Source organism: Lynx canadensis, chromosome D2, assembly GCF_007474595.2.
Source record: "Lynx canadensis isolate LIC74 chromosome D2, mLynCan4.pri.v2, whole genome shotgun sequence".
NCBI classification, from domain to species: domain Eukaryota; kingdom Metazoa; phylum Chordata; class Mammalia; order Carnivora; family Felidae; genus Lynx; species Lynx canadensis.
The window spans coordinates 31,156,013-31,168,995 of record NC_044313.2 but is presented as its reverse complement, the minus strand read 5'-3'; the positions used below and the strand labels follow the sequence as shown (position 1 = coordinate 31,168,995).

The 12,983-nt window shown below is 39.3% G+C and overlaps 1 protein-coding gene across 1 annotated transcript in view; it reads right to left on the bottom strand.

Annotated features, from left to right (window-relative positions):
- ARHGAP19 (Rho GTPase activating protein 19) overlaps window positions 1–12,983 on the bottom strand; it is a 63,002-nt gene that overhangs the window by 29,684 nt on the left and 20,335 nt on the right. The window contains exons 2-5 of the mRNA XM_030334218.1: window positions 6,405–6,670; window positions 5,243–5,323; window positions 3,660–3,869; window positions 616–842 (exon numbers count right to left, since the gene is read on the bottom strand). Of these exons, the coding sequence (XP_030190078.1) occupies window positions 616–842; window positions 3,660–3,869; window positions 5,243–5,323; window positions 6,405–6,670 (784 nt within the window). The remainder of the gene's footprint in view (window positions 1–615; window positions 843–3,659; window positions 3,870–5,242; window positions 5,324–6,404; window positions 6,671–12,983) is intronic.

Here is a 12,983-nt window from a genome sequence, read left to right as displayed (position 1 = left end):
ATATGCAATAAAACTTATATTATGAATGTGCAGGAATAGAAAGCTATACACCTCCAGGTCAAAAATTAGTTCAAAAGACATTTAATAATTTATTTCTCATGTAAGTCACTGAGAAAGCCATGGTCTCAGTAATAAAAAACACATTCAGCTTTATCCAAGGAGAGCATATCTACAGGAAATAGAAGGGTTAGGATAAGGAAGGATTGCTCTATCATCTTACCTGAGGGCTTAGTGACATTATCCAGTAAAACTGTATGGCTCTAGTCTAAATTTATGCCATTCAATCTTCAGATATCAATTTGATTTCTCAAGAAGGCATATATATTGGCCAGCCAAAACAAATATTCTATTTTAGTTAGTAGCTATAATTTTCCACTAAAAGCTTCCACTAATAAATGTCTTTCAGCTTTATCAGAGATTGATTTACACATGAGGTTAACAGGAATTGGCCCCTCATGTTAGGTGACTCTTAAACGAATTAATAAAGTATGTCCCTAACCTTGTAAAGCTGAAGAGTAGACCTTGGACCCTTGATAACCTCACCAAGATACAGCCAGAGGATTAGGACCAGCCCAAGAAAACCAAGCACTCTTTGCTCGTCCCCCCAACACTCACATTTTTCGGCCACAGGACATGGGGTGCAAACATAAGGGCAAGGTTATAAGCAGACATCTTATTCTTGTCTTGTTTCTTTGCTGTCTGGTACAGGAGATCAAGCAATAACTTCAGCAAGTTACGATTAGGTGGAGGGAGAATGAGGAAGAGCAACTGGAGAGCCTCAATTTGCCGCTCCTTATCTGGCACATTGGTCTTGTTTCCTTTATCATCAAACTGCATCAAATCTTGAGGACAAAAGAAACAATCGCAAAGGACGGAGAAAATACAAGCAAGAAAAATCAACATGTCTACTATTATCCTCCCCTGAACTCCAATCAAAATGAGAAGAAAGATGTGGTGCATGGGGGGCTCAGTCAGTTAAGCGTCCAACTTCAGCTCAGGTCACGATCTCTAGTTTGTGGGTTCCAGCATTGCATCGAGCTCTGTGCTGACAGCTCAGAGCCTGGAGCCTGCAGCCTGCTTCACATTCTGTGTCTCCCTTTCTCTCTCTGCCCCTCCCCAGCTCACATTCTGTCTCTCTCTCAAAAATAAGTAAACATTTAAAAAATTAAAAAAAAAAAAAAAAAGAAGAAGAAGAAAGGGGCGCCTGGGTGGCTCAGTCGGTTAAACGTCCGACTCTTGATTTGGGCTCAGGTCATGATCTCACAATTTGTGAGTTCGAGTCCAATGTTGGGCTCTGTGCTGACTGAGAGCCTGCTTGGGATCCTCTCTCTCCCTCTCTCTCTCTCTGTCCCTGTCCCCCATTCATTATCTCCCTCTCAAAATAAATAAATAAACTTAAAAGAAAAGAAGAAAAAAGAATCAGGCATAAACAGAACTTAGAGCAAAATATAATAACAAATAGTGTCAATACAGTTCAATAATAAAAAGACCAAAATTTTTAAATGGGCAAAACATTTGGGTTTTTTTTAAATATAATTTATTGTCAAATTGGCTTACATACAACACCCAGTGCTCATCCCAAGTGCCCTCTTCAATGCCCATCACCCATTTTCCCCTCTCCCCCACCCCCCATCAACCCTCAGTTTGTTCTCTGTATTTAAGAGTCTCTTATGGTTTAAATGGGCAAAATATTTGAATAAATGTCCTCCAAAGAAGATATATGAATGGCCAATAAGCACTTGTATACTCTGTTTTATTTGCTATCAGTGCGATGTAAATTAAAACCACAATGAGACACTACTTCATACCTCCTAGTATGGCTATAACCCAAAAAACTGAAAATAACAAGTGTTGGCAAAAATGTTGAGAAAATTAAACCCTCCTACATTGCTGGTGGGAATGGAAAATGGTACACTTTGGAAAACAGTTTGTCAGTTCCTCAAAAAGCTAAACACAGCGTTACCATATGACCTGGCAATTCTACTCATAGGTATATATTCTTAGCTATACAGAGAGATGAAAACATGTCCAAAAAGATCTTTGATAATGCCACCCTCTTCACTTTTCCTCACACAGGGAAAGAAATATGAGAGTGAATTATGCCCTGATAACAGGATAATCTAGGAGCTCCTCATGACATCAGAATCACTGTTTCTCCCCTAAGAGGCTACATAGGTTATCAATAAAAACAGTCCCCTGGATAATCAGAATTTCAAACAATGCAAATAACCATTTGGATATAAATCATATAGACCCAAAAATAGTATGTTGTTTAAACTATTTAACTTCAATAATAAATCCAAGTTTAGGAAAGGCAGGTATTATTTCTAGAAACTATTCCTTGTTAATATGAAACCAAAAACAAAAATACCTTCCAGTTATCAGCAAAGCATATCAAATGCTACAACTGTGCCACACCTCAATATGATTGCAAAGAAGTGTGAGTCACGGGTGGTGGAGCGGAGGATTTCAAGTATGGCACTAAATTAACTCAAAGTAAACGGAACGAACATTCTTCATATTAACACTTATAAAAAACGTACCAATATTTTCCATATCTTTTTCAAGATCCAAGTTTATTTCTCTCCAAAATAATTATAAAGTTATACAACGTTTTAATAACATTTACTCATTTGTATAACCTGAATGTCCTGAGAGTGCTAAAAAGAAAATCTAATCTTAATTAGAGGTTAGAAATTCAAAGCTAGTTTTTTAAGTAGTAAAAATTATTCAACAGAAAAAATAATCTTATATTTTACTTAAAATTAAAAGAAAGAGGAAAATACCCAAGGGCAGAAAACCAAGTAAGTGCAGTATAGATTTTGATGTCATGTGCGCTTAGAGCCTATAGCAGCCTAACAGCTGTGCAATTCAAGAATGAATTCCCTACCATACAGACATAAAAGAGAATGAGGTAAATATGAGCTGAAAATGGAACATCCTCCAAGATATATCAAGTGAAAAAAGCAAACCACAGAACCATGTATATAATACCCTACCACTACCAATACCTAAAAGAGAGAAAAAGAATATATGTAAGTATTTGTTTGTAAATGTATAAAATACCTCTGGAAGGACACATAAGAAATCAATAGCAATGGTTGCCTCCAGGAAGAAAATCTGGGTACTGGGGGACAGGGGCAGGAGAGAGGCTTTTCACTCTATACTTTTAAATCTTTTGAATTTTGAACCATGTGAATGTATTGCCTATTTAGAAAACAAAATTATTTTCAAAAAACAAGTCTCCAAGATTAGAGATGATCTCAACTGAGGCATAATAATACTTAATATTAGCAAATGCCTCAAGCCAAGGTAAATATAGCAAACCTATAACCATCTCAGGTATGTGAATCAATCCAATGAAAAGCATTCATTTATTGAGCAACTAAAATGTTCAAAGCACAATGCTAGGATCTATCAGAGATACAAAAATAAATAAAATCCAGATTTTATTTTCAAAGAAGCTGATTTAGCAAGAAAAACACCTGATTAAAACTAAACTGGCCAATACCACCCAGAGAGCCCCAAATACCATGAATTCTTAACCAATTTTGGTGGAAGTATTAGTGTGGGTTACAAACAACAGAAAATTCCAAACAACTTTACTCAACTAAAAGAAATGTATTCATTTACATCTCCTTCTCACCTCCTATACTCACCAGCAATTTTGAGGTGTGCATGGAAATGTTTATGAGTCAGCAGCGGCTCAGGTAACTCTCCTAGAAACATCTTCAGCAAGGTAGCAACATCATTTGAATGAAACTCCCCTGATTCCAAGTCAATATCAGTTCCATTATTGAGAGCATCTCTTAAAATCTGCTGTCGGACACTATTCCCTGGTACTCTAAACAAACCCTCTACTCTCAAGTCTGTTTAGCATGGAAAAAGAACAGAAGACATGCAAAAAGGAAGCAAAAAGAGAAATTACAATTGAAACAATTGATCTAGAAGACTACTTTACACTTGAAGGACCCTTTATAAACACCTTGAAGGAGATTACCCCACCACCACCACCACCATTTTCCCAGAGAAGTTTAGAATCTACTGGCCCTTGAGGAGACTTATCTGAACATCCCTGAGCACCTGGACATGGTCTGCCTCAGGCACATCTGGAGACTGAATTTAACCTGAACAATGATTAGAATGAGCTTGAAAAATATGTGGGAAGAAAGCCAAATCTTCCAGAAGTCCCCTTCCCTTTGGCCATCCCAGACTTTGTTTAGAGGTGCTGAATTCATCTGTGGAAGTGTGTTGCCCCTGTAAATGGTTTCCCAGCCCAAAATGAATTTGGAGTCTCTGCACTGTCCCAGAAATTAGAACTCTAACCTGTCAGATCACCTTTCAGTCTGAGATTCCTAGAAGCTTAGGATCATCGCAACTAAACTGTTCTCCCCTGCCAACTAGGTTCTAAGCTAACCTAAGAGGATTTAAAAGGGGGAAGGGGGCGGAATTATAGTTTTGGTCTGATCTAGAAGAAGCATAAAAGTTCATATTTTCAGTTGAGGTATATATTTATCTTTGTATAGCCTCCTAATTCAGGGGTTCAAGTTCAAATGCCTACAAGGGCGGGCAGGTAACAGTAAATGAATGAATAGGAACCAAAACAAACTGGAGAGCACATAGCTGTGCTCCAGTTGATTGTATCCAAGTGGGGGCCCCAGGATGCTAGATCTTCCTATACCAAAAGAATTTTGAAAACCTGGACTTCCACCAGTAACTAATTTTATTTTTATTTTAATAGTTTGCCAAGCAAACAACACATGAACATAGAGGACGCAAGTCCTTACATTATTGGTTTACAACCTCTGCTCTAGCTCCTACCACAGTGCCCCACATAAATAAGTCATAAATAGGGGTGCCTAGGGGCACCCATGTGGCTCAGTCGGTTAAGCTCTGACTTCAGCTAAGTCATGATCTCGCAGTTTGTGAATTCAAGCCCCGCGTCAGGCTCTGTACTGACAGCTCAGAGCCTGGAGCCTGCTTCAGATTCTGGGTCCCCCTCTCTTTCTGCTCTTCCCCCACTCACACTCTTATCTCTCAAAAAATGAATAAATATTAAAAATTTTTTAAAACAAATTCTCTCTGAAAAGAAATTTAAGAAGAAATATATTTAGAAACATGCCACCTAAAATTATAATCGGTTAGTGTCTTATGTTCATTAGCACCTACTAACTCAAGGAAGTTCATACAAAACTGACAACTCTTCATTAACACAGAACAACAAAATCCTGAGTAGTCTTACTTTTGTGTAGATACTCAATCAGTTGGTATATCTGGGCAATGCCTTCTTCCGTCAATGGGGATCCAAATACCACTCCTTTTTCTAAAAAAATATACAACAGGACAAGGCTATATTTTCCACAAATAGTACAAAATCATCATTCTTAAAACCACTCAAGCATCCTACATAACAATCCAGCAAATGTTTTCACAGGTTCAGTAAACAAAAACCTTAAAGCTGTTAGTGCCCCCAAAAATGCAACAACTCTCAATCAACTCTGAATGTTTAAGATTAAACTGTAGGTTCCCTGAAGGCAAAAACTATCTTCTTAAGTAACAATACTTAGCCTGTTGATAATTAGCTTAAAAATAAAAAATAGAACTTAGAGCCATGATTGTCAAAGTATGACAGACTATCCACTAGAGTATAGGGTCTAATCTATTGTCATATTTAAACATTTTTCTCTACCTTAAATGATTTTCTTATGTTTAATAAAATGAAATAGTACCTCTTAGTATCTTATCGAAAGTAGTGCTACAATTTATTTTCTAGGGAGGCTTTTATTTTGGGTGACTCATAGCTCTTTGATAATGCCTTATCAAAGCATTCCATAGAATGAAAACATTTGAGAACTGCAATAAAAAAATGTTCATTCTTGGGGCGCCTGGGTGGCTCAGTTGGTTAAGCGTCCAACTTCGGATCAGGTCCTGATCTCACCGTCTGTGGGTTCAAGCCCCATGTCGGGCTCTGTGCTGACAGCTCAGAGCCTGGAGCCTGCTTTGGATTCTGTCTCCCTCTCTCTCTGCCTCTCTCCCGCTCGCATGGTCTCTCTCTCTCTCTCTCTCTCTCTCTCTCTCAAAAATAAATAACCATTAAAAAAAAATTTTTTTTAATGTTCATTCTTTACTCTCCAGCTATGTCATAGGGCATGAAAATCAAGGTGCCTCTGATAACTACCTAAACTAAATCATGTCATCTCTCTCAGGGACTGATATACTTGCTTTAATTTATCTATTTTTTAAAATTTTTTATTACTATTACTTAAGATTTTACTACTTATGAAAATGAGAAAAATGACCAAAAAATACTTTAAATAACAGCAACTCAGTGAATGTGCAGATGTTAGGAATAAAGCCCAGGGAGCAGCTGAGACCTGCCCACCCTTCACAGACACATCCCCTACCCTTCCGCTTGAGAGACATCAGAGACCGGAAGAATCCCGGTGCTGGGCTGGCCCCACCAGGCAACTTAAGGTCCACTTCCCCCATCAGCTGAGCCAACTCAGTTCCAGGTAAGTCGATGAGCCTCGTGATATTGCTGACCACCAACTCGGTGAACACCTCAGGTTTCTCATGTCGGAGTTTCTCCACAAAAAAATCAGGATTGAAGATAATGGGCTGCCCTCGAAGGGAAGAATCATTGCAGATAACAAAATTACAGATAGCATCACTGAAAAAAATGAAACAGAAGACTCATTAGGGGGATCATTTCTGCATGCTTCTCATGCTCTCTAAGCCATATAATTATTCACTCTTTCTGTGGGTTAATCTACATATTGGTCTTTTGAAAAACCTAATCCTTAATCTGCTGACTGTACAAAAGAAGACAATTTGAGCCTGTTGCTGTTTAGGTTATACCCACGCAGATACTTAGGAATTTCATTCAAAACAATTTTTCTTTAATGTTTATTTTTGAGAGAGAGAGAGAGAGAGAGAGAGAGAGAGGCAGATTGTGAGTAGGGGAGAGCCAGAGTGAGAGGGAGACATGGAATCCGAAGCAGGCTCCAGGCTCTGAGCTGTCAGCACACAACCCAATGCAGGGCTCAAACCCACAAACCGCAAGATCATGACCTGAGCCGAAATCAGACACTTAACCAACTGAGCCACCCAGGCGCCCCGTGTAATTTCATCTGATAAAAAGACACCAAGGGGCTCCTGGGTGGCTCAGTCGATTAAGCATCCAACTCTTGATTTCTGCTCAGGTCATGATCTCACGATTCTTGAGATCGAACCCTACGTCAGGCTCTATGCAGACAGTCCAGGGCCTGCTTGGGATTCTCTCTCTCTGTCCCCCCCCAGCTTGCACACATGTGTGCATGCTCGCTCTCTCTCTCTCTCTCTCTCTCAAGATAAATAAAACACTCTAAAAAATTAAATTAAATTAAAAAAGAAAAGACACCGGGGCACCTGGGTGGCTCAGTGGGTTAAGCATTCAATTTCAGCTCGGGTCATGATCTCACAGTTTGTGGGTTCAAGCCCCACATCGGGCTCTGTGCTAACAGCTTGGAACCTGGAGCCTGCTTCGGATTCTGTGTGTCCCTCTCTGTCCCTCCTCTACTCATGCTGTCTCTCTCTCAAAATAAATAAACATAAAAAAAAAATTATACTATTTCCCATGCATCATCCCAACTGTTCACAGTACCACATTTAGGCCAGTCTCAAATGCCACAGAAACACATGATAGTAAGCATAAAACTATAAAAGAGCTAAAACTACATCTAAATAGTGTAGTAGACATTTTGGAGACATTTACTCTACCCATAGGGTTCTTTGGTTCCTGGGTCCCTATACAGGCATTTTCTAATAATCAGCTCCCTTTAACTGAGTCAGCTGCCCTTGGATTCTATTCCTCCTAATCGGAAAGCCTTCCCCAGAATGAAAAGCCTTCACCTTTACAGGTATATAAAATAAATTAATTCCACCTTACCCAGGTCCAGAAATAGGCTTGTGGGGTTTTTTTTTTTTTGTTTTTTTTTTTTTATTATTTATTTTGAGAGAGAGAGGCAGAAAGAGAGAAAGAGGTAAAGTCTCAAGCAGGTCCTGCACTATCAGCAGAGAGCCCACGCAGGACTCAAATTCACAAACCGTGACATCATGACCTGAGCTGAAATGAAGAGTCAGATACTCAACCAAGCCACCCAGGTGCTCTAAGAAATAAGTTTTATTTTACAATCCTTCAACTCTAGGGTGCCTGAGTGGCTCAGTCAGTTAAGGGTCCAACTCTTGATTTTGGCTCAGGTCATGATCTCACGGTTCATGAGTTCGAGCCCCTCATGGGCTCTGCGCTGACAGCACAGGGCCTGCTTAAGACTCTCCCTCTTTCTCTCTCCCTCCCCCACACATACTCTGTCTCTCTCAAAAATAAAATAAAATAAAATCCTCCAAGTCTAGATGCCTCTGCCCGTCATCTAAGTCCAACCTTTGTTCAGACAGTTTCTTCTCTCTAGGGCACTTGGCAAACTTCTACATCTTGCTCCTAATTTCACTTTTCTGTCACTAAATAATACTAAGCTGATATGTTCTGTGGGCCCCTGATCTTAGCTGGTTTTCCATTCCTACATTACTCAGGCTGTACTCCTGGCAAAGTTCCTTTGACTCTCAGGAAATATTTTCTTCCCTATTCATTGTTTTCTAATACCTAACTACTATACTCCTTTGTACTTCATGTGATTCCACATGTCTGATAGCAGACACAACAACACTTGTTTGTATCCATTATCAATTATCTCTAATGGCTTGTTCTAACCCTTATTATATAAAGGCATCTACTATATAACCAAAGAGTAGAACACAAGCCAGAAAGGACAAGTCATCACGTCTGCCAGGCGAAGTCAAAATCCACCTGACACGCACAAACATTCCCACAATAAAAAAATAAATTAAAAAAATCACAACTTAAAGTCTTCCACAACATCCTAGGTACCAAAATACTGTTGAAGGAAAAATAACACTCTAAATATTAAATATTAGTGATCTAAATCCACTTTGTCAACACTACCTGGATAATTTTTAACAATGGCATAATGAAAACAAGGCATGGGAAAACTTCAAAGTTTGTCACTACTTCCTTGAAAAATTATCACATAACTTCAATCAACAGCCCAAATCTTCAATTGGTGGCTACTAATTCCTTCTTTTCTCTGGAATGACAATATAAGAATTCATGTAAAAATTTTTTTTTTTTTAATTTTTTTTTTTCAACGTTTATTTATTTTTGGGACAGAGAGAGACAGAGCATGAACGGGGGAGGGGCAGAGAGAGAGGGAGACACAGAATCGGAAACAGGTTCCAGGCTCTGAGCCATCAGTCCAGAGCCCGACGCGGGGCTCGAACTCCCGGACCGCGAGATCGTGACCTGGCTGAAGTCGGACGCTTAACCGACTGCGCCACCCAGGCGCCCCCATGTAAAAAATTTTAATTATGCGTATTCTCAAGCCAAAGAGTCAGTAAAGAAAGATACCTTAACCTGCTTATCTCTTCAACCTTTTTACACACAAAGAAAGGTTATTTTCCCTGTAAATATGCCAATGATGAGAAGCCAATTAAAACCAAAAGTAACCATTGGCAAAACCTTTTTTTTTTAATGTCAGCTTATTTCAGTTAAAAACCAATAGTCAATATAAAGCCACTGTTTATAATCACTGCCAATCAGAAGTCACTACTCTGAGGGGCGCCTGGGTGGCGCAGTCGGTTAAGCGTCCGACTTCAGCCAGGTCACGATCTCGCGGTCCGGGAGTTCGAGCCCCGCGTCGGGCTCTGGGCTGATGGCTGGGAGCCTGTTTCCGATTCTGTGTCTCCCTCTCTCTCTGCCCCTCCCCCGTTCATGCTCTGTCTCTCTCTGTCCCAAAAATAAATAAACGTTGAAAAAAAAAATTTTTTTTAAGAAATCACTACTCTGAGACAGCCAGAAAAAATCATGAAATGTATCAGCACTGAAAAGATTCTTATAATTTACTGAGGCTAAACTATCATTTTACGGATTTCACACTCCTTTTAATTCTGAAAAACAGATTTCAGATCAAATTAGTTCTAACGTATATATACATGAATAGCATCCATTATACCCCTGAAGTAGAACCACATACAGACATATAACTTTCAGATCTTTAGTTTATTAATATCCAGAGAAATACTCGGTTAAAATTCTAAAATTTCCATCACAGATGACCCTCCAGCACTAAACTGGATCACATACACATGTGAGAAAGGAACTAGAAGCACAAAGCCCTAGCTACATAGTTTCTCAACAGAGTCCTTCCTGCCTGGCCATTAGCCCCCAAGTGTGCCCCCTCCTAAACAGGTAGACCTGGTAGAAGAATAAGTAATTCAAGGCTGCCCCTACCTACTCACAAAGAATACCAGAAAAATTCCCTTGGAGTCCTAACACACAGGTCACAAATAAGCAATCTCCTCTTTTCTCCTTCTGCTTTTCCTCCCCTTCCTTCTCCTGATCATTCACTCTTGTTCTGCCCTACTTTAATGTCTTTAACCTAGTTTTTTGTTTCCTCTTCCTCACTTTTTCTGAGGGGGGCATCTGGTAAGACAGGATGTAAGAGAGAGAAATGGTTAAAAAAGAAGTAAAATGGAAGATGAGAGGTGGAAAAGACAGATACAGTGGGATACATTTTTTTAATTACCCCCATACCACACAGCCCACTAATCCCTTTCCGCAGAATACACAATATCACAATACAAAGGTAAGAATATCAAGGAACACATTAAGAACTTAAGAGATTTCTAGGACTAACAAAAAAATACTACATTTAAGCAAAAACAACTTCCTACTCTATGGTATCTTATTTTAAAACAAAGTCTAAGTTTGCTCAAGTTCAAGAAAAAAATTTAATTTCTTACATAAGTGCTGAAAGCTTCTGATGAGGCATTGGTAAATCGAAGAGACAGGAAAAAAGCTTTCTCCTTGTTTGTTATGACAAAGGAGCCTTCCTTTCCCTGCCCCATCACAGCCTACACAAATTCCAGACATGTTAGAGGATACAAGGGCATATTATGGGGCCTGAAAGGCAGTACTTATCAGGACTCTAAGCACTCATCTGCAAGTAGGAACAAAACAGAAATTAAAAACTGGACCAGTTCATTGTATTTGCCAATGCGTACTTGAAACTCAACAGTAGTTCCGCATCACACTGAAAATTGTATTAGACAAAACAATCACATAACGTAAGAGTATAAGGACAAGTAGTTTTATAATATGGAGAGGATGATCCCTACCTCACATCATACACAAAAGACAAATTCCAGACAGAACAAAGATCTAAATATAAAAAGTCAAACTTTAAAAAGTTTAGAAAAGAGCAAAGAATAAATGAGACAGAGGAAATGTCTTAAACAAGGCATAAAAAGCACAATCCACAAAGAAAAAATTGATATATTTAACTACATTAAAACTTTAAATGTCTGTACAACAAATGGCATTATGAACAAAGTTCTTTTTTTTTTTTTAAATTTTTTTTTTTCAATGTTTACTTATTTTTGGGACAGAGAGAGACAGAGCATGAACGGGGGAGGGGCAGAGTGAGAGGGAGACACAGAATCGGAAACAGGCTCCAGGCTCCGAGCCATCAGCCCGGAGCCTGACGCGGGGCTCGAACTCACGGACCGCGAGATCGTGACCTGGCTGAAGTCGGACGCTTAACCGACTGCGCCACCCAGGCGCCCCTGAACAAAGTTCTTTAAAAAAGAAATCAAAATGCCTCTGGAGAGAGGAACAGGAATGAAAGAACAGGAGTGGGAGAAAAACTTTTCACTGTATGCTCTTTTGTATTTTCTGCATTTTTGATTCATGTGAACATACTACTCATTCACATACATAAATAAATAGATTTAAAACTTTAAGGGGTGCCTGGATAGCTCAGTTGGTTAAATATCCGACTTCAGCTCAGATCATGATCTCGTGGTTTGTGAGTTCAAGCCCGTGGAGCTCTGTGCAAACAGCTCAGAGCCTGGAGCCTGCTTTAGGTTCTGTGTCTCCCTCTCTCTCTCCCCCCTCCCCCTGCTCACAGTCTCTCTGTCTCTCTCTCTCAAAAATAAATAAGCATTAAAAAAATTTTTTAATAAAACTTTAAAATAACAAAATAAAAGGCATAAACTGGAAAAAAATATTTGTCATGCATATAAAAGGATTAGTATTCAGAATTCATCACTCTAAAATTTTATGTCTAAAATTTATAAGAAAAATACACTCGGGGCACCTGGGTGGCTCAGTCAGTTAAGCGGCCAACTTCGGCTCAGGTCATGATTTCGCGGTCTGTGAGTTCGAGCCCCGCGTCCGGCTCTGTGCTGACAGCTCAGAGCCTGGATCCTGTTTCAGATTCTGTGTCTCCCTCTTTCTGACCCTCCCCCTTTCATGCTCTGTCTCTCTCTGTTTCAAAAATAAATAAACGTTAAAAAAAAATTTTTTTTAAAAAAAAGAAAAATACACTCAACTCAAAGAAAATTAGACAAAAGATATGACGAAGTAATTCACCAAAGAGGAGCCCTAAGTGACTGACAAACATAAAAGGAATCTCAACTCTAAAAATTATAAGGATAGAAGCACATGGGTGGCTCAGTCGGTTAAGCAACCAACAGGCTCAGGTCATGATCTCATGGTTCATAAGTTCAAGCCCTGCATTGAGCTTTGAACTGACATTGCAGAGTCTGCTTTGGATTCTCTGTCTCCCTCATTCTCTGCCCCTCCCCTGTTTGCACTCTCTCTCAAAAATAAGTAAACATTAAAAGAATTTTTTTTTTTAATTACAATAGTTGGGGCGCCTGGGTGGCTCAGTCAGTTAAATGTCCAACTTCAGGCTCAGGTCATGATCTCATAGTTCATGGGTTTGAGCCCCACATCGGGCTCTGTGTTGACAGCTCAGAGCCTGGAGCCTATTTCGGATTCTGTGTCTCTGTCTCTCTCTCTTTCAAAAATAAATAAAACATTTTAAAAATAAATAAATAAATATGGGGCGCCGGGGTGGCTCAGTTGG